The 26981-nt window shown below is 39.4% G+C and overlaps 1 protein-coding gene across 2 annotated transcripts in view; it reads right to left on the bottom strand.

Annotated features, from left to right (window-relative positions):
* Positions 1-26981, bottom strand: part of C16H1orf21 (chromosome 16 C1orf21 homolog) — a 240703-nt gene that overhangs the window by 87657 nt on the left and 126065 nt on the right. For both annotated transcript variants that reach the window (XM_052653486.1, XM_052653485.1), the window contains one exon: positions 23519-23613. In XM_052653486.1, coding sequence (XP_052509446.1) covers positions 23519-23613 — 95 coding nt within the window. The remainder of the gene's footprint in view (positions 1-23518; positions 23614-26981) is intronic.

The following is a 26981-nucleotide window of genomic DNA, read 5'->3' as shown; positions in this document are numbered from 1 at the left end:
TAAAAAAAAAAATAAAATGTTGGAAACAGAAGGATACTCCAAAAGTACTTGTAGGTTAGGTACAGGAGAAAATAATGTTTAGATAAAAAATAAACTCTTTTCTAGGAGATGTCAGAAGGCTAGCCCAGATTTCAGCCAAACCCTTCAGCTTTTGGATCTTCTGTTTAGTTTTCAGTGTTTTGAACAATGACCTTAAGGCCAGGCAAGACAGTGAATCACGAAAAAAAAAAATTTACTAATGCTCAAAATCTTGTACTTAGTAACAAAAAGAGGGAAAATAAAATATATGTCAAAAACCTTTCAATAACAAGGCAAGAATAAATGAATGACGGTGCTTGATCAATATACTCCATATCCTGGGCAATTTGGTTAACTCAGATTTTCTGTCATTAACTCCAATAATAAAGATTTAAATTACTGCCACTTTGCTAAATAATGGGAATAGTTTCACAACAGTACTTTCATTGTATCTTTTAAAGAACTCCTAAAAAGCAAGGCAATCTGTCCACATGGCGAATGTTTTTATTTTCCTAGTTTACAAAGGCCTGAAAAGCAATTGGGCTGCGCTCATTCATTTACCTCACTGCCTACAGAAGGAAGATGTTTCCCCTGGTTCTCAACTGAGATGGACATTCGGGGAACAGTCCTTTTCCCTCCTCTCAGAGATGTGCATTTCCTGAAAAAAAGCAACTAATATTTGAGGTAGCACTGATATTGCTGTTCTGCCGTAAATCCTTGTATTTTAAATGCTTTTTGTAGAATCTCCTTTCCCCCAAAGTGACAAATATTCATTAAGGAGGAAAACACGTTAATGCAGAAAGGAATTTTTAAGAAAGAATAATAATCTTCTGTAACCCTGCAACACAGAAATACCCTGCCACCATACTCATTTTTGTTGGGGAGGGAGGTTCAGTTAACACTAGAAGATTTCTCTTGTGGATTCTTTAAATGCATTTCATGATCTGATCACAAAACTCCTGCGTATGTCACAACACTGATATGACTTCTGCTTACACAATCAGGATCCTACGCCCATCTTTCTTAATGCTGATATGATTTCTTGGTTTACAAAAACCCACAAAACCAATGATAGAATAGAAAGATGTCATGAAACAGGGATAAAATTAAAATGAATAGCTAAAACTGGAAGCTTATGATTAAATCACACTGAAATAAAGTAGGAAGAGTACAGTGTATCCATTTTATGATAATTTGATGACAAATTAAGATGTTACAACTGAAAGTTAATTTTCCATGGAAACCAACGATATGAAAATAATTATTATAATAACCATAATTTATGCAAAAATAAGACCAAGGAGGTGTTAATAGCTAATGTTAAGTTTAAAATAAAAGCTATTTTTTCCCATTTATCCTGGCAGGTCCATTTATCTTTGCCTTAATATAAAGCAAAATATCACTGTACTACAGAAATGTAGAAGCAGGAGAGTCTAACTATTTAAGGAGTAAAAATGTTCACCATGGTTCCACTCAGAAAATACTGGTTTCATTAGTAGGTAATCTCGATGTACTCCCCAGATTGATAGATACCTTAAGAAGTAACTTCTGAGAACACTTTCTATGACAAAAAGTGGGACCAGTAATATCCAGTTTAAAGCGTTTCGTCTCAGTTCAGTTATCTCATCATCCTGAAATTAAAGCAGGAATCACGAAAGTTTGGATGTTCTCAGTTCCCAACACGGGGTTAAGAGTGCTCTTCTCCAGGAGTTTGAAACCTATCGAATGACCTAAATCTCCCTGCAGCCAGTGAAGAGATGCTGCTCAACCATATTTATATCTTTAATTCAGCACTGTTGGATGAATACTTCAAAACTGTTTAAAAAATATTGTTATCCCAATTCTGTATCCTAATAAACTGGAAAGAGGCACAGATGGATGGGTGGATGACTGACTAGTAATCTGGGATTAATTTCACCTAATGTTCTGATTCCTCAAAGGTCACAATTCTTCCCATCTTATGCAATGTTCTTGTGGGCCAATACCTTGGGTCAAATTCAAATCCAGTGAAATAAAGGATGGGCCGGCTTATCTGAATAAGATCCAAGGAGGCCATTATTTAGGAATTCCTCATGAAGATATCCAGTTTTATAGTCTTATATTCATGCGTGAGAATAGAATTAACAAATTCTTTTGTCCTGCTTTTCCTCCCCCTGCTGCTGCTGCTGCTAAGTCACTGCAGTCGTGTCCGACTCTGTGTGACCCCATAAACGGCAGCCCACCAGGCTCCCCCATCCCTGGGATTCTACAGGCAAGAACACTGGAGTGGGTTGCCATTTCCTTCTCCAATGCATGAAAGTGAAAAGTGAAAGGGAAGTCGGTCAGTCGTGTCTGACTCTTAGCGACCCCATGGACTGCAGCCCACCAGGCTCCTCCGACCATGGAATTTTCCAGGCAAGAGTACTGGAGTGGGGTGCCATTGCCATCTCCCTAGGATCCAAGGAAAAGTGAAAGTGAAAGTCGCTCAGTGGTGTCCAACTCTTTGTGACCCCATGGACTATACAGTCCACCAAATTCTCCAGGCCAGAATACTGGAGTGAGTAGCTTTTCCCTTCTCCAGGGGATCTTCCCAACCTAGGGATCGAACACAGATCTCCTGCATTGCAGGAAGATTCTTTACCTGCTGAGCCATGAGGGAAGCCCAAGGATACTGGGTAACCTATCACTTCTCTGGGGGATCTTCCCAATGCAGGACTCGAACTGGGGTCTCCTGCATTGCAGGCAGATTCTTTACCAACTGAGCTATGAAGGAAGTCCCAAGGAAAGCAGAACATCAAATTCCGGCAAAAATGAAGCATATTAAATATGATTTATTCATTAAAAATTTATTAGTATTATTAGTGTTAGGTCCTGAATAAAACAAACAGGATCTCATCCTTGTGGACCTTACATTCTAAGGTATAAACACATTTTTTAAAGTGTAAACTCAGTAATAATAATAACAACAACAACAACAACGAAAGATACACAGTAGCGACAAATAAAAGTTATAAAGTTCCCCATGTGGTAAAGGGTCAAGAGAAATGGACAATCATACTTTGGTGGTGGCAAGATAAGTTGGTGAAAGATTTTTTTGGGAGATAGGGTAATTTGGTGAACATATATATTTAAAAAAAAATCTCTGTCTCAGTAATCTGACACATAGGGTTATGTGTAGGAAATGATTAGTGATACTAAGTATTATGAAAAATTATTCACTAAAGCTCAAAATTCTCCAAGCCAGGCTTCAGCAATATGTGAACCATGAACTTCCAGATGTTCAGGCTGGTTTTAGAAAAGGCAGAGGAACCAGAGATCAAATTGCCAACATTCACTGGATCATTGAAAAAGCAAGAGAGTTCCAGAAAAATATCTATTTCTGCTTTATTGACTATGCCAAAGTCTTTGACTGTGTGGATCACAATAAACTGTGGAAAATTCTGAAAGAGATGGGAATACCAGGCCACCTGACCTGCCTCTTGAGAAACCTATATGCAGGTCAGGAAGCAACAGTTAGAACTGGACATGGAACAACAAACTGGTTCCAAATAGGAAAAGGAGTACGTCAAGGCTGTATATTGTCACCCTGCTTATTTAACTTATATGCAGAGTACATCATCAGAAATGCTGGGCTGGAAGAAGCACAAGTTGGAATCAAGATCACCAGGAGAAATATCAATAACCTCAGATACGCAGATGACACCACCCTTATGGAAGAAAGTGAAGAGGAACTAAAAAGCCTCTTGATGAAAGTGAAAGAGGAGAGTGAAAAAGTTGGCTTAAAGCTCCACATTCAGAAAACTAAGATCATGGCATCTGGTCCCATCACTTCATGACAAATAGATGAGGAAACAGTGGAAACAATGTCAGACTTTATTTTGGGGGGCTCCAAAATCACTGCAGATGGTGACTGCAGCCATGATATTAAAAGACGCTTACTCCTTGGAAGGAAAGTTATGACCAACCTAGATAGCATATTGAAAAGCAGAGACATTACTTTGCCCACAAAGGTCCGTCTAGTCAAGGCTATGGTTTTTCCAGTGGTCATGTATGGATGTGAGAGCTGGACTGTGAAGAAAGCTGAGCACCGAAGAATTGATGCTTTTGAACTGTCGTGTTGGAGAAGACTCTCGAGAGTCCCTTGGACTGCAAGGAGATCCAACCAGTCCATCCTAAAAGAGATCAGTCCTGGGTGTTCACTGGAAGGACTGATGCTAAAGCTGAAACTCCAATACTTTGGCTACCTCATGCGAAGAGTTGATTCATTGGAAAAGACCCTAATGCTGGGAAGGATTGGGGGCAGGAGGAGAAGGGGATGAAAGAGGATGAGATGCCCGGATGGCATCACTGACTCGATGGACTTGAGTTTGAGTGAACTCCGGGAGTTGGTGATGGACAGGGAGGCCTGGCGTGCTGTGATTCATGGGGTCGCAAAGAGTCGGACACAACTGAGCGACTGAACTGAACTGAACTGAAAGTATTAGTTAAATTATGGCATATTCAAATGGTATATTCACAGTGTGTCTAGGACAGGTCCAGTTTTTATACTTAAATTTTATGATGGAGAATCGTTTAACACTTACAGACAAGTGCTGAGAACAGTAAAGCGTTCCCATATAACCTACGTTCGGTTTCCTCTATTAGTAACATCTTACATTAGGACAATCTGTCACAATTAATGAACCAACCTTGACATGATATTCAGATTTCCGTTTTCATTAGTGTCCTTTTCCTGCTCCAGGAGTGCAACCAGGACAATACATTTAGTTGTCACGTCTCCTTAGACTTCTCTTGGCTGTGACCGTTTCTCTCTGGTTTTGATGACCCTGAGAGTTTTGAGGAGTACTGGTAATTTGTAGACTGTCCCTCCACTGGGATTTGTTTGATTTTTTTTCTCATGATAATACTGAGGTTGTGGGTTTTGAGGAAGAAAACCACAGAGGTCATTTTCATCACATCATATCAAGGGTACATGTTATGAACATAAACTTAAAACTGTGGATGTTAATTTTGATCACCTGGCCAGGGTAGTGGTTGTCAGTTTTCTCCAGAGTAATGTTACCTTTCTTCCTCCATATCCACAATGTATTCTCTCTAAAGAAGTCACTATGCACAGCCCACACTTTAGGAAGTAGGAAGTTATGCTCTGCCTCCTGAAGGGCAGAGTAATACTTAAATGATTTGGAATTATTCTGCATATGAGATTTATCAACTCTTCTCCATTTATTTACTCAATTACTTATATATGTTAGTATGAACTCATGGATCTTTATTTTTACAATTTGTATACAGTAAATGTGTTGCGGACAACTCCAGATTAACAGCACAATCTAAAACTACGTGATTAATTTTGTTGCTTAAATTGTTTCAGCTTTGGCCACTGGGAACTCTTTCAGTTGGCTCCTGTGTCCCTTTGACACACCCACCATCGTGTGTATATAATGTTAGCACTTCCCAATTTGGGTACTACAAAATGCTCCAGGATCATCTTACGTATCGCCCAGCCCTATAATCAACCATTTGTTCAAAAAGTCTTGGTTCCTTTTTCTGGAGAATGGTGCTAGAAGTAAGATCAGGGTACTGGCTATGCTTGTTGCATCTGGAGTGTCACTGTCTGTCTCCTCAGCTGAGAGAGCAAGAAAATTGTGCGTGTGTGTGTGTACACATGCATATCTATACCTCCACACACCTACATATCAATAATACATGTATATACATATATGTATACAAATACATACATGTCCATACATTGTGTGTGTATGTTTTTAAGTGAGTATACACATACCCTGCCAACAAAGGTCCATCTAGTCAAGGCTACGGTTATTCCAGTGGTCATGTATGGATGTGAGAGTTGGACTGTGAAGAAAGCTGAGCACCGAAGAATTGATGCTTTTGAACTGTGGTGTTGGAGAAGACTCTTGAGAGTCCCTTGGACTGCAAGGAGGTCCAACCAGTCCATTCTAAAAGAGATCAGCCCTGGTTGTTCTTTGGAAGGAATGATGCTAAAGCTGAAACTCCAGTACTTTGGCCACCTCATGTGAAGAGCTGAACCATTGGAAAAGACTCTGATGCTGGGAGGGATTGGGGGCAGGAGGAAAAGGGGATGAAAGAGGATGAGACGGCTGGATGGTATCTCTGACTCAATGGATGTAAGTTTGAGTGAACTCTGGGAGTTGGTGATGAACAGGGAGGCCTGGCGTGCTGCGATTCATGGGGTTGCAAAGAGTCAGACACAACTGCGCAACTGAAATGAACTGAACTGAACTGAACACATATCTTGGAGGAGGGCATGGCAACCCACTCCAATGTTCCTGCCTGGAGAATTCCATGGACAGAGAAACTTGGCAGGCTACAGTCCATGGGGTTGCAAAGAGTTGGATACGACTGAAGCAAAGTAGCATTCATGCATACACATATCCATCAATATTTCTACACGCATCAATCTAAATCTATATTTGGCTAATCGTTAATTCATACTGATGTCTCCAGCTCTAATCCAGGGCCACTGGATGCTTCTAGCTACCTCCCTTCTAGCAACCTCTCACTCCAGTAGTGAGAAACCTGTCTCCACCACCCAGCATCCATGGATTCTCTAATAACAGTGTGTGCAGAACTGTTAATTCTTTGCTCCACGGTACTATGCTTACATAAAGTTTCTTTTACTTTTAGTCCTACCGTCTCCATCCATCCATTCCAAAGTTACTTAGTCAGCCTATCCCTTCCCCCTTCAATGAGGTTATTTTATATACTTATGACACTGTTAGATTCTTTTGTCAATCTATATTCCATCTTGGGATCCCCTGACCACTTAAAAAAAATTTTTTTTTTAATTTGCAAACATTACAGTTCACTTTTCTGGTTGTAAAGTTCTATGAGTTTTAATAAATGCATAGTGTCATGTATCTATTACCATTACATTATCATACAGCATAGTTTCACTCCCCTTAAAATTCCCTTGTGTTTCACCTACCCAGCCCTCCTTTTCCCTCAAACTCATGGAAACCACTGAGTTAATGCTTTAGCCTTTTTCAGATGTCATATAAATAGAATGATATCGTATGTATTGTACCCTTTTGACTATATTCTTTCACTGAGCAACGTACACTTAAGACTCATGTATGTTTTTCAGGGCTTAGTAGCTCATTTCTTTTTCTCACTAAATAATACCTTATTGTGTAGATGTACTATGGGTTGTTCACTCACCACTGAAGGGCATCTTACATGCTTCCAGTTTTTTGGTGATTCTGAACAAAGCTACTATCAACACTCACATGCAGATTTTTGTGGGATTATAGTTTTTCAAATATCCTAGAAGCATGGGTGTTGGACATATGGCAAGACTATGTATAGCTTTGTAAGAAATTCAGGTCCATTTTTGTTCAGAAGAAGAATATACTTCTATGTATTTAGCATAAAACAAACAGTTGTGATAGGATTTATGACCAATTTTATTTATGTTTTTATTCATTTTAATATTTTTTCCAAGATGTTTTGAGGTAATTCAAGCAAGCAGTACATTTCTAATCAGGGAAAAATTCATTTAAAAAGTACAGTTAAGTAAGAGAGTAACAGGAGGGAACCAAGTGCAATGGCTCCATGTTGTTTCATCCTGTTTCACTAGACCCCCACTCCTGGCCAGCGGGGATGCTCTGATGTGACGTACATACTGTGAGTGTGAAGGCACCACGCGGACTGTAAGGCATTTCACCGTAATGAGATTCTCTATTCTTTGCCTACAGCTGGTGTTTCCTGTCTTTCATTTCAGGCTCTATGTAACTCAGACTCAGGAGAAGGAAAGGAACCCTGGTCAGCATTTGGGAGATTCAGATTCCCATCACTGTGCCGGCACTCCACTTCTAATAAGGAACCTTCTGTCTTGTTCCTATTTTTTTTTTTAATTTTTAAAAATTGAAATGTAGTTGATTTATAATGTTTTGTTAGTTTTAGGTATATGGGAAAGTTATTCAGATATATTAATATATATGTGTACATATTATGTACACATATATATGAGAAGTGAAGTTGCTCAGTTGTGTACGACTCCTTGCAATCCCATTGACTGTAGCCTACCAGGCTCCTCTGTCCATGGCATTTTCCAGACAAGCGTACTAGAGTGGGTTGCCATTTCCTTCTCCAGGGGATCTTCCCAACCTGGGGATCGAACCCAGGTCTCCTGTATTGCGGGCAGACGCTTTACCCTCTGAGCCACCAGGGAAGCCCACACATACACGTGTTTATACCTTTTTAGATACTTTTCCCTTATAGTTGTTATGAGATACTGCATATAGTTTTCTGTGCTATACAGTAGGTCCTGTTGCTTATCTATTTTATACGTAGTAGTGTGTATATTTTAATCCCAAATCCTAATTTATCCCTCCCCAACCTTCCCCTTTAGTAACTGTAGGTTTGTTTTCTGTCCGTGAGTCTGCGTTCCCGTTTTGTAACTAAGTTCATTTTTATCAAGGTTTTAGATTCCATAGACAGGCGATGTCGAGTGATATTTGTCTCTCTTCTGCCTTGTTTCCGAGACCAACGTTAAACCTCATCTTCTAGTTTTAGTCACCAGATTCCTGTCTTGTTTCTGGTTGAAGTGCCCTCAACTGTACAAATCCATAACGTATTAAAAAAGACAAAAGGTTTGCCTCCAATCAAGCGTGCCCTCAAATGATCTAGTTATGAGCAGAAGTTTGTCAGTAAATAAAAATATGCAGTATAACATCACACTCTGACATGAACCAAAAAATGAAGCCAGCTCATTAAGTTTTAGAAAATATATCTGTCATTATCAGTTATTTTAATTTTCAAAGAAGGAGGAAATTTGGCATCTATCATCATACAGAGTAAATAAATTAGATGCATTGTGAACATGAAGCAGGCGGTAACAATGGCATCGTCATGTATCTATTATAATATTGACTGGCTAAACAATGCATTCTCTCCTTGCCAAAGAAGATGCATGAGTTTGTTATTCCTGGTTGTTTATTTCTATCTTTTCTGAACGACAGGTATAGGTGAGTCCTATATCTCTGTTAATATTAAGTATTAATTACAAAGTCTATCAGAAGAGACAGTACTCAAAGCCCAGACTCCTGGAAACATTATCACAGTTTCTTTTGATACTCTCACCTCTAGGGCATATATTATTAACTTTGGGTGAAGCTACCTCACTGAGTTTGCCAACCGAGGAGTGAAACTAATATGCTTTGGTTTTATTTTTAGCATCACAGGGGAGATAAGAAAGAAATGCAAACAACCTGCAGAAAAGACATGCCTGTGTTATTGTTCTACATACTGTCATTGGTGTGAGCTGTAGGGGGTCCTCTCACTTGTCACTCATTTCCTCCTACTCCACTATTGTATCTGGACCCTTTGCGTAAAAAATGCCCATTTAAAACAGTGAGACAAATAAATCCGATGTCTAAAATGACCATGTGGATTAAACAGAATCAGAGTTTGAAGAGGGCATCTTTCCATTCTGTATTTAAAAATCATGGTATGGTTCTTGGAAAAGAGGCCAAAATTTTAAATAGAAAAGCACAGTTTGTTGTACTTCCCAAAGTTAAACAAGGAAGGTTTTAAAGGATAAATCAGAAGCTATGCTTTACTGGGCAGAGAAGGTCAAGACAACACTTTGCATCCAAAGAAGGCATATTTAAAAACGATCACATTTTGCAACAATGCTGGGAAAAGGGAAGTTATTATCAACACCCTCAATCTTCAAGTCAGGTGAGCAGAGGTCTGTTCTATTTATTCTGTAGCTGCAAACTGGCTAAAGAATGTGGCTGTCTGTAAACCAGAAATTAATGTGCTAGTTTATTTAAAAAACAGCTAACACACATTAACTACCCAATAAACACTTCACAATGCGCTCCATCAGTCTCCTGATCCACTCACTATTCATGTCACATCCCTGTGCTTGGCTCATACGATTCCTTCTGCTCGAAACCCCTTTCCCCTCTTCATATATCAGTGCAAACTGCTTTCATTCAAGACCCTGCTGCAATGCCAGCTCTCTGAATCTCCTCAGATCTCCCCACCAGGGTCCACTGTTCCACTCCCATTTTCCCAAAAGACTTCATTAGGGCCTCTATTAGAGACTTGGTGTATGTGTCTGTCGCCCCTTGAGCTTCCCGAGTTATATCAGTATCTCATTAATTCTTTTTTCCATCAGGGCCCAGATAATATCTAGCTGACAGTAAGAACTGAGTACATCAAAATAGGAATTTATCCAAGAGATATGCTGTAAAAAACTAAAAATAGAGTTAACATAAGATCCTATAATCCCACTCCTGGGCATATACCTGGACAAAGCTATAATTCAAAAAGACACATGCACGCCAATGTTTATAGCAGCACTATTCACAATAGCCAAGGCATGGAAGCAACCTCAATGTCCAATGACAGATGAAGGGATAAAGAGGTGGCACACACATACAGTGGAATATTACTGAGCCATAAAAAGAATGAAATGGTGCCATCTGCAGCACCATGGATGAACCCAGAGAAAATAATACTAAGCGAAGAAAACCAGAGAAATATAAATATATGATATCACTTGATATTATAGAAATTATAAAAAATTATATAAAAATTATTTTAAAAATGACACAAATGAACTTATTTACAGAACAAAAATAGACTTACAGGCATAGAAAACAACTGTATGGGTTGCCAAAGGAAAGAGAGAGTGAGGAATAAATCTGAAGTCTGGGATTAATGTATACACACTATTTATAAAAAAGATAAACAATAAGGGCCTACTGTACAGTACTGGGAGATATATTCAATCTTATAATAACTTATAATGCAAAAAAAGTCTGAAAAAAATATATGTCTGTACAACTGAATCACTTTTCTGTACACTTGAAACTAACACAACATTGTAAATGAACTATATTTCAATTTAAAAGCTGGTTATAAAAAAAGTGATATGTTGTACCAAACCCCTAACACCATTTTTACCTGCCTATGGTCAGGTCAGTGTATTAATATGGAAAAGAAGAAAAGCTATTTGAAAGAGGGTTTCAGTCATGTTCTGCTATGCTTAGCTGTTGGAATGACAATAGTAGCTGCTCCAGAAACCACCTTCAGTTCATGGGTTTCTATATCTCTTGGGTACAGGTATCCCTTGCTTTTTCAAAGTTTGCTTTATACCACTTTGCCTTTATAAAAGAACTACGTTAGTACCTGTTTTGGATGCTGAAAGAAATCCGAAGAGGATTTTTGTTATTAGGGGAAAAGGCGAAATTAGGAAAAGAACATTCAGCGTTTGTTTTGCTCAAGTTTTGTTAGAAAGGCAGTGGGTCCCCCACACAGCGAGAGTGGCACCACCAAGCTCCTTTCCTGGGAACTACGCTCAGCATCTCAGCATGAAGCTGCTGTAGTTTTGAACCATGTCTGTGAACATCTGTGCTGTATCTCAATTTATTGTGTGCCTCCATTAGCAAGATGTGTCCTAAGGTAACTGCTTTTTCCCTTTACACCATTTCAGCTTACAGGCTTCATAGCAGCACTACTTTCAGATAGCAGGGGGAAATTGTACACTTTAATACTGTCCTTTCTCTATGAGAGAACAAAGTGTTCTATGATGACATAGGGCTGCCCCGGTGGCTCAGAGGGTAAAAAATCCACCTGCAATGCAGGAGACCCAGGTTCAGTTCCTGGGTAGGGAAGATCCCCTGAAGAAGGGAATGGTTGCTGCTGCTGCTGCTGCCAAGTCGCTTCAGTCATGTCCGATTCTGCATGACCCCATAGACCGGCAGCCCACCAGGCTCTGCCATCCCTGGGATTCTCCAGGCAAGAATGCTGGAGTGGGTTGCCGTTTCCTAGCACTCCAGTATTCTTGCCTGGAGAATTCCTTGGACAGAGGAGCCTAGTGGGCTATAGTCCATGGGGTCACAAGGAGTCAGACACAACTGAGCAACTAACACACACACACACACACACACACACATGATAATATGTCTTTCTTCAAGGGGAATAGGTATTAACTCTTACTTGGAACCAGAAGAATGCTATTTGTTAACTTGTTTCCACCTGAAGTAGCAACTAATCTCAGAAACAAATCCAGGTGTCCTTTTAAGTAGGGACATCAATAATCACTATAATTTGTGTTGGACTTTATGTTTACAAAGCACTTTGTGGGCCTTCCTTTGTTCTCATAATATTCTGTTCCTTAATCAGGAACTTTGCTTCTGTTCAACACTTAAATCTTAGAAGGTCAATTTAACAAATTCCTCATCCTTTCTACTCCCATTCTACTATAAAGTAAATTAACCACAGTGCCAGGAGAATCTTTAGGACCCTTAATGTGCCTGGCTCAAGTAACACAAAAATACTAGTTGGACAAAGGATGATTTCTAAGATCAGCGAAGAGACAGCACTCTTCTTTCCCATTCCCTCTGTGTCACAACACACAAAAGAGGATGGAGTCCCCAGAACTGAAGTTCACGTGAGAGGTTATTCCCTTCAGAAACGTCTGAGGTCTTGATGCTGTCTCTTGTTATCTGGAGGAACATGAGGCTGGTGTCAATGTCATAGGCATGAGAGAACAGGAAGTGAGAATGAGACCACTCACTGAGCTAGAAGCTGGGAATCTTTGGGGATGAGTCTTGTGCTAAAGCGACACTTAGGAGGCTGCTTGAGGGCGAGGTCTCTCTTGTCTAAATCAGATGTTCTCAGGACCACCCCCTATCCTCACTCTGGTTTGGGAACCAGGATTCCTTCAAGTCCAATGCCCCACCTTCACAACCCATTCCAGCCCCAGCCTGAGCTCAAATCCAATAGGCACCTTGAAGGAAGGAGGGGAAAGGGGGGGTGGTAGGGGAAGAGAGGTGCTTTGTAAAGCTTGACTCTATGTCTGTAATACTAGCTTGACTCGTCAGTTTATTTTGCCTTATTCTCTAGAGTGCTAGGAATGTTTAAATGACTTGGGAGATTGGTTCAATTCAAAGTCACGGTCTTCTGCATTATTTGGTTTCCAAAAATAATTACTTGACCTTCCATTTGAGACAAGCACTCAAAAGAGAAACAATTATTCCTAAGATCACCAAGAACAACCTTTAAACAGAAAAGTCAGTTTGCTATTATATTAGCTGTTCTACAGAGTCATGGGATAAGTAAATGTCGCATTTGTTAAAAAGATGACTTCAAATCAACACTTTGAGGGTTCCCAATTATGAGTGTCTAGATGAGAGGTATATATTTTATTGTGCTTCTCAGGTGGCTCAGTGGTAAAGAATTTGCCTGCCAGTGCAGGAGATGCAAGAGATGCAGGTTCAATCCCTGGGTTGGGAAGATCCCCTAGAGTAGGAAATGGCAACCCACTCCAGTATTCTTGCCTGGAAAATCCCATGGACAGAGAAGCATGGCAGGCTACCATCCATGAGGTCATAAAACAGTCAGAGACTACTTATTGAGGCAAAGCTTACAATGTTCATTCACATGCTTTTTGTTCCTCACGGGCGTAGAGTGACGGTGGTCTTGAGCACTTAGTTTTCTTGTCGACCTATAGGTACTGAAGAAACTGCACACTGCTCTGGTTTGCTTCAGGCTGTCAATCAGTCCAATGCTTCGGAGAACAGCAGCCTCCTCCAGGGGACTGCTCCAACCATGGCATATTCTGTGGGTCAGGGCCACTTCCCAGTTCTCACCAGCCAAATGCCAGTGCTCCAAAGAAAGCTCTGGTAGGTTTCTGGAACATTTCCTCTTATCAAAGATGTCTCCTAACCTCTGGGCCTTCATTCCTGCCACCGGCTGTCTTGACGTTTACTGGAAATGTAATACACTAGAGACAGGTATAGAAGCTCTAGCAACTCAATAGGCAAGAAGAGGGCACACCTAAACCTTGATTCCATTCTCCTTTTCCACTAAAGCCTATTAGAATGCTCTATTTTTTATCTTGCTACTTGATTGTACTCAGGAATTGGTGACTTAGAAAAGCATGTTTCAACTCAGTCTTTAATTCTATGGATAAGACTGAGATCAAAATTTACCCACCCATGACATGTGTCACTTGATAGAAAACAGTGTTCTTATTTATACAAAGATATCTGGAAATAGTGAGTCTAAAACTATTATACATACAAATCTAGGAAATACATACCAAGACTCCAAACCCAACCTCCCCCAATAAACCCCGAAAAATCAGCATCAAATGGTTGAATGCAGAGTTCAAAAGAAGAGCAAGGAGAGATAAGAAAGCCTTCCTCAAAGATCAATGCAAAGATATAGGGGGGAAAATACAATGGGAAAGACTAGAGATCTTTTCAAGAAAATTAGAGATACCAAGGGAACATTTCACGCAAACATGGGCATGATAAAGGACAGGAATGGTATGGACCTAACAGAAGCAGAAGATATTAAGAAGAGATGGCAACAACACACAGGAGAGTTATACAAAACAGATCTTCATGATCCAGATAACCATGATGGTGTGATCACTCACCTAGAGCCAGACATTCTGGAATGTGAAGTCAAGTGGGCCTTACTTAGGAAGCATCACTACGAACAAAGCTAGTGGTGGCGATGGAATTCTAGTTGAGCTATTTCAAATCCTAAAAGATGATGCTGTGAAAGTGCTACACTCAATATGGCAGCAAATTTGGAAAACTCAGCAGTGGCCACAGGACTGGAAAAGGTCAGTTTTCATTCCAATCCCAAAGAAAGGAAATGCCAAAGAATGTTCAAACTACTGCACAATTGCACTCATCTCACACGCTAGTAAAGTAATGCTCAAAATTCTCCAAGCCAGGTTTCAACAGTATGTGAACTGTGAACTCCAGATGTTCAAGCTGGATTTAGAAAAGGGAGAGGAACCAGAGATCAAATTGCCAATATCCGTTGGATCATTGAAAAAGCAATAAAGTTCCAGAAAAACATCTACTGCTTTACTGACTATGCCAAAGCCTTTGACTGTGTGGATCACAACAAACTGTGGAAAATTCTTAAAGAGATGGGACTACCAGACCACCTGACCTGCCTCCTGAGAAATCTGTATGCAGGTCAAGAAGCAACAGTTAGAACTGGACATGGAACAACGGACTGGTTCCAAATTGGGAAAGAAGCACATCAAGGCTGTATATTGTCACCCTGCTTACTTAACTTATATGCAAAATGCCGGGTTGGATGAAGCACAAGCTGGAATCAAGATTGCCAGGAGAAATATCAATAACCTCAGATAGGCAGATGACACCACCCTTATGGCAGAAAGTGAAGAACTAAAGAGCCTCTTGATGAAAGTGAAAGAAAGTGAAAGTCAAGTCGCTCAGTTGTATCCAACTCTTTGGGACCCCATGGACTGTAGCCTACCAGGCTTCTCCGTCCATGGGATTCTCCAGGCAAGAATACTGGAGTGGGTTACCATTTCCTTCTGCAGGGGATCTTCCCAACCCAGGGATCGAACCTGGGTCTCTCACATTGGAGGCAGACGCTTTAACCTCTGAGCCACCAGGAAAGGAGAGTGAAAAGGTTGGCTTAAAACTCAATATTCAGAAAACTAAGATCATGGCATCTGGTCCTATCACTTCAGGGCAAATAAATGGGGGAACAGCGGAAACAGTGACAGATTTTATTATGGGGGGGCTCCAAAATCACTGCAGATGGTGATTGCAGCCATGAAATTAAAAGACGGTTGCTTCTTGGAAGAAAAGTTACGACCAATTCAGACAGCATGTTAAAAAGCAGAGGCATTACTTTGCCAACAAAGGTCCGCCTAGTGAAAGCTATGGTTTTTCCATTATGGATGTGAGAGTTGGGACTATAAAGAAAGCTGAGCACCGAAGAACTGATGCTTGATTGCAAGGAGATCCAACCAGTCCATCCTAAAGGAAATCAGTCCTGAATATTCATTGGAAGGACTGATGCTGAAGCTGAAACTCCAATACTTTGGCAACCTGATGTGAAGAACTGACTCATTTGAAAAGACCATGATGCTGGGGAAGCTTGAAGGCAGGAGGAGAAGGGGACAATATGGATGAGATGGTTGGATGGCATCACTGACTCGATGGACATGAGTTTGAGCAAGCTCCGGGAATTGGTGATGGACAGGGAAGCCTGGCATGCTGTAGTTCATGGGGTCACAAAGAATTGGATATGACTGAATGACTGAACTCAATTGAAGGGAGAACAGCTCAAGAATGACAAATGTTAATCAAGGAAAATATGAGCATGTTTTAGAATACAGTGAGAGAGAAATCCTCAAAACTAAAACTAGAATGTTTTTTATTTGTCTTTAGAGATGCAAGTAGACTGAATACTGTCAGGACTGGCATAATTTACTCTTAAATTATTTATATGCAAAACTATTAACCTACATAAAAGGAAGCTGGATAGTCCTTGAGTTTCCTTGAGCTCTTTGAGGTTGTCTGTTATTAATCAGATATCAGGGAATGGTAAAAAACTGAGGATATTTAAGATAGTGAGAAAATGACATAATCCTACTTACATTACAGATTCCAAATATCCAAATTGTTACTGAAGTTTACTTATTATTATCCCCCTCAAAATAAATTTCAAATCACACAAATAATATATTTTCTTTTATAAGCTGAAGCTCCAATACTTTGGATGTGAAAAGCCAACTTATTAGAAAAGACCCTGATGCTGAGCAAGACTGAAGGCAGGAGGAGAAGGGGACAATAGAGGATGAGATAGTTGGATGGCATCACCAACTCAATGGACATGAGTTTGAGCAAGCTCTGGGAGATGGTGAAGGATAGGGAAGCTTGGTGTGCTGCAGTCCTTGGGGTCACAAAGAGTCAGACGTGTTTGAGTGACTGAACAACAACAACAATTTTCTTTTAAAAATTAAAATATTAAATAGAAAGATAAAAATCCCCTTTTCCAACATGCCCAATCCTTTCTCATTCTTCCCACCCAATCCAACTCCACTGCTGACAACAGCCAACAGTGGTGTTTTCTATGCCAGAAGCTGTGCTAAGAGATTATTGGAATATCTTACTTAAATTTTCACAACTTCCTGCTAAAGTGGGTTCAGTTATTATCCCTATTTTATAGAGGAGGATACTGAGCCTGGTCATACTTATATCCCCTATTAACTCAGAGGCCCACTAATAGTAGTTAGGGACATATCCATGCAGGTTTTTCTATGGATCCCTACACATTTGTGAGCACTTATAGAAAATGTAGAGTGTTGCTATTGTACTTCACTTAAAAAAAAAAAAAGTGAACGGTACCATATTATACATATCCAATTTACCATTTGTATTTCTCCCTGACAGTTCATAAGTTCTAACTCATTCTTTTAAATTGCTGTCTAATGAACTACAGCTTTGGGCTTCCCAGGTGACACAGTGGTAAAGAATCTGCCTTTTAATACAGGAGATGCAAGAGATGCAGGTTTGGGTTGGGAAGATCCCCTGGAGAAGGAAATGGCAACCCATTCCAGTATTCTTGCCCAGGAAATCTCATGGACAGAGGAGCCTGGTGGGCTATAGTCCATGGGGTCACAAAGAGTAGGACATGACTAAGCATGCGTGAAGACATACTACACCTGTAGTATTCTTCTAGGGATAGTGTGAAAGTTATTTTCAATTTTTCACTAATAAAAATGATGCGGTGAAAGTCTTATGCAAGCTTTCTTATTCACAAGGGCAGCTGCTTGGGTGGCTATCAAGATACGGAAGTGCTGCGTGACGCTGAGCGCATGTTTAAGTTTGAATAGGTACTGCTAACTTGTCCTCTAAGATGTTTACCACTAGTATGTGAATAAATACTTGCCTACAGCCATGCCAAAATCTGATATTATCAATCTCAAAGTTTTTCCAAGCTAAAGAATCATGTTTTAGTACGCATTCCCCTCATTACAATACAAATTGTATTAGGCTGCACCATCTGGGCTGGTAATTCAATGATAAAGTGAGCTAAAGTAGGGCAATATAAAAAAAATGTATATATACATTAAGCATGCTCTTTGCTTTAAAATACACAGTTGTGCATTTCCCTCCCAACTTCTGATACAGGAACAAAGTTTCTCAAGTAAGGGATCACTGTCAAGGGCCATACATATACTTTCTGCATTAGCCATACCCTTAGAATGTACATCGAAGACTCCATGGTTTGGTATCTTAAGTGAAGCGAAATGTAAAAGCCTTGTGAAATACTCTGAGTGCAGAATTTAATTTAATTTAGCCACAGGTTTTTAGTAATGTACCTTCATCAAGATTTTCTAAAGCATTTAATTAAAAAAAATTTTTTTAGAGCTCTAATTTTTATAAAAAGAGCTCTCTTTCCACACTTGTGTTTCATTGGTTTACACATTACTTAACTGAATTACATAATTACAATGACATTCAACCAGTATAAACAGGTTTGGAAAGCATCACATTGGCTCTTGGAAAGCACATATTTAACTCAGAGAGCAAAAGCACAGAGGTGTCCTAGAGAGTACCCCAGCAGCCATCCAGTGAGCCCACTCCGGATTGAAGTCAGCATTTTTCAGAGTCTTCTAATGCAGCAAGTTGGGTAAGGGAGTAAGTAGTGTCTCCACTAGCGAGGTGGAACATCTTTTCATATGTTATTGCTTAATATCCACTACTGTGAACCATCTGTTCATTTCATTCACCTATTTTTCTAGTGGATTAACTTTTTCTTAATTATTCACAAGTGTTCTTTAGAAATCTCTGTACTAGTCCTTTGTCTTTTATGTCATAAATATTTTCTCCCAGACTATTGCTAACCTATTAACTACTTTTTTTTTGTAGTTAGACTGTCATACAAAGTACTTAATTTTGATCTAATGAAATAAACTATTTTTCTTTCTTCATAGCTTTTACTTTCTGTGTTTTGAGAAAGCCCCCTATTCTAAACATATTCACCTAGGTTCTCTTCTAATACTTCAATAATTTCATAACTCCCAGATTCCAGATGAGGAACTTGAAGTTCAGAAGACTCAGATATTTGACCAAAATTCTAAAGCTAGAAATAACCTAAGATCCATATTGATATATGTTTATATATAATCTCCAAAGCCAATGTTACTACTTTATACCACCTTCCTGAAGAAGGACTTAAAATCTGAGAGAACTAAAGTGAAATATATGGGTGCTCAACAATGGTGAAAATTGCATGAATGCACATCTCTGTACTGATTACATAAGTTACTGATAAATGATTCATTATCAGCTGCAGAAAACTTGCATGATCTCTGCCATCCATAGAAAATGTGGTCAAAGTGCCCGAGTGACCTGGAAATCTAAATACTATTGAGCAACTACTAGGTACATATATTCATATTCTTATTCATATATTCCTCCATCCAGTGAAGCAAACAAAAATATACTGAATACCTAACATGTCCCTGGCGACAAATTCCACACACTCATGGGTGTGGACTTTGCTAGACTTCTTTGCATGGATATTCTGAAAGTTCCTAAATCTTTGCTAGCTCAAAACCAACCTCTACATTTGCAAGGTACCTTGAGTTGTGGTCACTGAGGTCACATGCCTTCTATCTGCTACCAGAAAGTGAGATCCTTAGGATGAGATTTACATCATGTGCCTCTGAAGCCCCCAAAGCACAGAGCTTATAAGACCCTGGTAGCAGTACAGGTGCTCTGTGACTGCTGTTATTACAGTGTCATATGTATGGAGGCTTCCCTTTCTGTCTTGTGAACCATATCTGATCTCTCAAGGGTGAGCAAGAATGAGTAATGAATAATGAAAGAATGAACACTTTGTATTTTCATCAAACACGGTCTTCCTAGTAATTTTATCATTTCCTTGAGGTCACCAGTTATTCTCATCACCACTGGTCATCTTTCCAGATTTCACAGTCTTGTTATTATCATTATCTCTTGATTCTTCTGCCTTCTTTTAATGCTGGCAATGAGCTGTCAAATTCTGTTGCTTCTATTACAACCTTGTTAAATCTTTTCTATTCTCCCTGTCACCACCTTGGTTCAGGCACATTATCTCTTGCAAAAACTATTATGAATGATCTCCCACACTGATCCATATTATACCTGCTGAAGTCACATAACTTTCCAGAATCATAATCTCATGTGGCCAATCTCTTCCTTCAAACCTTCAAAGGCTCCCATGAATCCACTGAATTATTCTGGATCTCTTAACTGGACATCAAAGCTTTATGTATGACCCCATCTACATTTTGACTCTAATTCACCACTGCTCATCGAGAAGGAAATGGCAACCCACTCCAGTGTTCTTGCCTGGAGAATCCCAAGGACGGGCGAGCCTGGTGGGCTGCCGTCTATGGGGTCGCACAGAGTCGGACACGACTGAAGTGACTTAGCAGTAGCAGCATCTACTGTTGCCTTCTCCTGCCTCTTCCCACTCCACAGTCAAATAGGACGTTGTGCTTTTTATTAAATACATCTTGCATTTTCCATCTCTGTTACTTCCACCTGGGCACTCTTCCTCATTCTATCCTTTGAGGCCCATTTTTAAAGGCCAGCTCTTTCATGAAGTAGGTCCTGATACCACACAGACAAGACAGCTGCCTCCTTGGATATCAGCAGGTCTTTGTGTTGCCTTTTTTGAGTCAGTCTTGTTTTATTTATCTAACCCTGCTTTATTTATACTGATTTGGTACTTACCTGTGTATTGCAGTACAAGGTCCTCATGGTGAGGGTCAGTGGTTTCCTTATTTTTGTGATTGTTTGAAGAGTTTGGTACAGAGCCTTGTACACAGAGGCACTCGATAACCTACTGGTCGACCTGAACATTCCTCTCAACTTTACTATAATCTCCTTAAGAACAATGACCTTAAGGGCACAGTGTCTCTCAATACATGTAAGGGGCCTTGTGCATAACAGGTGTTCAAAACTTAATTCATTTAAGTAATTTCATAGTTCCAGAGCAAGAGATTTCAAAAACACACATAACACTGGCATTAACCTAAAATATTCACTTAATCACCTCTCACCTGTCCCAGACACTGCACTCAAAATTTTATAACAGTCATCTTGTGTAATCCTGCCAAGAACACCGTGAAGCACTGTCTTTTCCCTCAATGGATGGGCAGAGATTTACAGAAGTAAAGTGACTGGATTCTGCAACGAGTCAGTGGCAGAGCTGAAATTTGAACCAAAGCAATTTCTGCTTCCAGAGCCCACGGTTGTCACCATCATGCCATATGCCTTGGTTATGTTTGCCAACTCCCCTTAGTTTCAACAATTTGGGTAAACAAAAAATCTTTTAAAAAAATACTTCAAGCTACATCTTAAAATCATTTTTGAAACATGAGAACATCTTGACTCTCAGATTATTTTAACGGGTGTGAAAATAAAGAATTGCTAAGTCTTTCTTATCCACTTTCCAACGTAAGCTTCAAATTTAGGAGGCTATTTGTTTTCTCAAATGATATGCATGGTTAGTACTTAATTATGCATCCCCCAACATGGAGGTGATAAGGGTAACATACCTCCAGATAACTGAAAATCATTTAATTTTGTGAAGCAATCTAGAAATCTCAGAACCAGAAACAACTGTTTAGTTCCCCATTTCCTTCTAAATCTTTAGATACTTGAAAACTCTTCTTATTAGTCTGGACTCTGATTGAAGGGCAGAGTGAAAAAGTGTGGGGTTGGCATAGATAATCCGTGAATAAATAAGGCCAGAGATTTCTCTTTGTCTGAATCTCCCCATTCAGTCTGCATGGAAAAGCACTAGCATCAGCTTTGGCCACAGTGCTGAAAAAGAATACTAGCCTCAAGGAGTCTACAGATTATGAAACTGGGAGAAAACGGAAAAAAGTTGTATTGGCCCTAACAACACTGAGGAAGGACTCACAAGCTGTAAGATAAAAGTCATTGCTTTCTTTAGGATTTCAGAGATACAAACATGGAAAGTAGACAGTTACATCTAAGAAACAGTTACTGGCTAACTGGTCACCAGTGTGTCTTTAGCATTCAATGGAAATACTGTTACTCACGATGATATTTATAACTTAAGATGAAATTATATCAAGCAAGGACAAACTCTGATTTTCAGTAAAACAGAGTGGAAAAAATGACCACTGATGTTTCAGCTACTCAAATATTCTATGCATCTATTCAAAGTACAACAATTTCTATATAAAAAGCCTGATAATATTAATTTCACTGTTCAGTCATAGCTACCTTTTTCTGGATTTAAGTTCAGTTCAATTCAGTCGCTCCGTCGTGTCCAACTCTTTGCAACCCCATGAACCACAGCACGCCAGGCCTCCCTGTCCATCACCAAATGCCAAAGTCTACCCAAACCCATGTCCATTGAGTCAGTGATGCCATCCAACCATCTCATCCTCTATCATCCCCTTCTCCTCCTGCCCTCAATCTTTCCCAGCATCAGGGTCTTTCCAAATGAGTCAACCCTTTGCATCAAGTGGCCAAAATATTGGAGTTTCAGCTTCAACATCAGTCTTTCCAATGAACACCCAGGACTAATTTAAGTGTTGATGTTAAAACCTAAGGTATGATGAACCTCTGTGACTTAAAGGATACCTTAAAATCCAAATCCCGTTTATGAAGTAAAATTCTATCAAAGTATTTTGGCTCCTTTAAAATGATCTAAAATATTCAGTTGTTGATACTTGAGTACTGCAAGTCATAGGTTATATATTCAGAAAAGAATAGAGGAAAAAGAATGAGCCTGTTATGTTCATTAGAGTATCAAGGAAAATGACAGCCTTAAATACTCCTGAGCACTGGTTAACATTCTGCCAACTCCTTCTGCTGTAGCAGAAATCATAAAAACAAAGCATAACAAGGAAAAAGGAGTTTAAGTCAAGTGAAAATATTTATGACATTGCAAGCTTCTTAAAAATGTATTCACTGAAACATGAAAAAATAGCAGTAATTAATCCCAAAATAAAAGAGAAAAACAGTGTTGCTCCAACACAACTGAATAAATGCATATTCTTAACAATCTGTAATGTCTTAAATCAGCTAATATGATAATTTACTAAATGTTTTTTCAGATATGAAATATTAAGGTGGAATATGTTTATTGATTTGTTTTAGAGAAAGAGGTTTCTAACTATCTGTTTCAGATCATTAGAATTCTCACATTAACTCAAAACCCATAATACCTTAACACTGTGAATGTGAAGTACTATTTGATAAAGACTTACCTTCTAAGTACCTTATTTTCCTTTGAAAAGCAACTTCCTTAAAATACTACATATCAACAATAATAAAACTTAGCCATTCACTCTGATCTGCATTGAGTTAAAGGATGCAAAGAAAGAAAAAAAAAAGGTTCTCCCCCCATAAAGCTCAATCCTATGTCATGATTTTTCCTTTAAATTTAATCATTTTGAAACATTAAAAAACCTGCTGTTTCTCCTGGAGCATCCTCTATCAAGATTAAAGAAGGGTTTGTTTGAAAACAAACAGGATACAGGAGTAAATGGTGCAGCCTCCAAGCAAGCTATAAATAGCAATGGCATTTTCAAGAAATCTTGCGCTGGAGTGTTATGTTGCAGTTTAAACATGCAGTGCAGATTTTATTATAAAGGTGTCACCAAAATTCACTGTTATACAAGAAATGCAGTTCTTACCAAGTTTTCTTGGTTCCTGGCTGCTATTTTCTGCTCCTCTTCTGCCCCATTTTTCATGTATTTGACCTCTTCCACCGGTTTGATCCTATACTCATCTGAGTGCCAAAAAAGAGAAGACATTCTGTAACTTTTTTCACAATGGTAGAAAGTGTCAGTAAGAAAAGCCAAACAACACAATTTGTTAGAGCCTTTTTCCCTGTGGCCTTTATATATGGTTCATTTGAAACAATCTGGAAGATGCTTAACTAGCCTCTTTTTATGAAGTGCTCTCCTCTGTCCACTGGGAAAAATTCAGCATCATGAAGGCCGCTAACAAAAGTGGCACTGCCTGCTTCTTTTACAGAGAGCAGATGGTGTCACTGGAAATGGAGGTTGTTCCATCTCCAAACAATATTTGGAATTTATACGTAATAGGGCGTATCACGTAATGATCTACGGAGATTTTCCTCCATGAGAATATTAGTTCAAAATACCTGTGGCAGCAGTGTTATACAGTACATTCACACCTAAATTTTTCTCTTTGGAAAAAACAAAGTAAAAGCAACGAGCTTGACTGATCAACAAATAGATGTAAACAATTGGAAGTTGAAATTTTCCTATTGATGATTCACATATTAAATGTGCAACAATCTGCAACAACAATTTCATATGATATATACAGACGTTTTCTTAACCTCTCTGTAAAGTCACACACGAGAGGAGCATGGCTCTAATTGGTAGGTGTATCAGTCAAGGCTGGAGAGTAGAGTGGGCCATGGACAGGACCTGGTCTTTGCAACAGCCAGAGAAAGACAGTACAACAGATTCCAACACCGAAACACAGCGCAGGTCAAACTTGGGAAAACTTGCAATTAAAGTTCTTTTCCAGGACAGAGGTTTGGTGACGACAATGCTGACATTTTCACCAGATTTCTGTCACCAGGAACTGACTTGGGTACACTAAGGTCAAGAACAGGCGTGACTTTGAGTCATCTTTAGTATGTGGGGAGAAAAATCACAGACATTATGGAACTAGAAAATTTCATCAACCAATAAAATGATGATTGCCTAGCAAAGGGCATGGAATAATGTACAGAACAGGCTAGATAGATATCTATCACTAGGAAGTTGCAATATAGTTTCTTATTGTCTGCAGTTAATTTGCTACAACGTCTGTATTCTTACATAATTTCTTACCTTATTATTTATAATACCATTTCCAAAATAGTTTCAGGCTTCCTCATACTATCCCTCAATATGCTATACCCCAAAGATGTTTGTTATGGTGACGTTTCTTTAGTAATTATGCCGTTCCAATGTTTCTCAAAGTTATCATCCTTATGAAAGTAATATATTTGCACATTTCTGAATCAAGACTCCCTATTCAGAGGCCAACTGTTTTTTTCCTTCTGACAATTCAAGGTAGTTATTGATCCTGCTTCTTTCTAAAGAAATTAGAAAGAGTGGTACAAGTTTACAGCAATGAGTCCTTTAGGAATACCACATCCTGAATGTATTAACAAGTTAATCAGTGGGTTCTGATCCACAGTTACAATGTGTAAGAATTTCACATTTCAATTTGGTATGCAGAAGAGAAAAAAAATAAAAGTAAATCAATAAAATTGGTGCATTTAATTAGGAATTATTTACTCAGAAGTAGGAAAAGCTCTTGCTAATTGAAAAGAAAAGACACTGACTAATTATGCCTCCAGTACAATTATATAGAGATAAAAATAAAGGGGAAAAAATAGCTAAAGAGGGACTCCCTAACTTCAGTTTGGAACATTAATATTTATAAATGATAGTTCACTGGGATAATTACTAACATTTAACTTAACTAAATTATGATGTTAATGACTTATGGTGAGTCTCTGATTACTTAAATTACACATACACATATTTATTTTTTTAAAACACAATTCCAGCAGACTCTATTATTTTGTCTGGAGGACACACAACCTCATGTGATAAGATGGGGAAAGCATGTTTTAGGTCCCAAGCAGAACCTTCTGAAAGATGGCCCTTCACCTGCAGCATAGTAAAAGGTCTCTCCTAGAGGGGACCTACCCTGGCCTTGTCAGCTGTCCCTTCCCATATCAAGCAACAGCTCATAGCAGACACTCTAAAGGGGAGTGATATTCAAACTTCATTCTCTTTTTATCCATCCAGGAAACAAAACGTAATTGAAAGTAGTAGAAAAACTATTAATATTTTTGTAATACTTCTCTTCGATGAAGAAAAGCTGCGGGCTACATGACTTTCAAGGCAGAATTATCCCACATACAGACTTTCTATAACATCACCAGTTTAGAAAGAGGATAGGTTTTAGTGTGTCATTAACAAACACGGCTGGCTAGCCAATGCCAATTTCATGGAACACGCTTTGATTGGATAAAAAAGAAAGAAAGAAACACAAACAGCCACGTCTGCAAAGCCAGACCTATCATTATTACTTACACAACACACTGCACAAAATCCATCACAGTGTGAAACAAAAAAAGCCAGCAAGGCCCTTAGATAAACCACAGCCTGTACAAAGCCAAGACTTAAAAACGGTCTGTCAAATCTCTCAAAGGCTCATGCTGGGGATGAAGATGCCCATCTGGAAATAGACAACTTGTCAACCAACGTGTCACACATTTCCATGGCAATGCCGCCTTCATGAATGACACTCTGGGTGGATGAACAGAACATTTCAGGCTGTGGCCGTGACATGACCACCACAGAAATCCATTTTCCCTTTTATTTAGGGCACAGGGGAAATCGTGGGGGGTTTTACGCCCCCTTCATCAGATCCCACACTGGAGGGAATTAGCAGAGCCACTGTTAACAGCCAGAGTCCTGGTGACAGAACAAAGTGCCAACTTGATTAAGAGGAGTGAACAGCAGACTGTTCTCCGGCTCCCTCACACCTGTTCACGATGTTTCTTTTCTTCTTGTTGATCTTGTCAAGTGGCTTATTAAAATGCACGTCAGAAACAGTAGGCTGACACCCCATTTCAAACCTGCTCCCCCTTCTCTCTGTGTAAACAGTTGCAGGCTGTGCCAGTCAAAATATATCTGGGGTAGAAGCACTGCTGTGGTGATAGGATCTTATTCCTTAGACCACACCAGAGAGGGGCAGCTCCATCAAACTAAAGACAACTGTTTCCCACCAAATCTTTGGACCTCACTTTTGACATAAAATGCAAGGAGATCAAATCAGTGAATCCTCAAGGAAATCAACCCTGAATATTCATTGGAAGGACTAATGCTGAAGCTGAAGCTCCAGTATTTTGGCCACCTAATGCAAAGAGTCGACTCACTGGAAAGGACCCTAATGCTGGGGAAGATTGAAGGCAGGGGAAGGGGACGAGATGGTTGGATGGCATCATCAACTCGGTGAACATGAATTGAGCAAATTCTGGGAAACAGCGAAGGATGGGGAAGACTGGTGTGCTGCAGTCCATGGGGTCACAAAGAGTCGGACACAACTTAGCAACTG

This window comes from Budorcas taxicolor, chromosome 16 (genome assembly GCF_023091745.1).
Source record: "Budorcas taxicolor isolate Tak-1 chromosome 16, Takin1.1, whole genome shotgun sequence".
Lineage (NCBI taxonomy): Eukaryota > Metazoa > Chordata > Mammalia > Artiodactyla > Bovidae > Budorcas > Budorcas taxicolor.
This window is presented reverse-complemented; position numbering and strand designations above follow the sequence as displayed.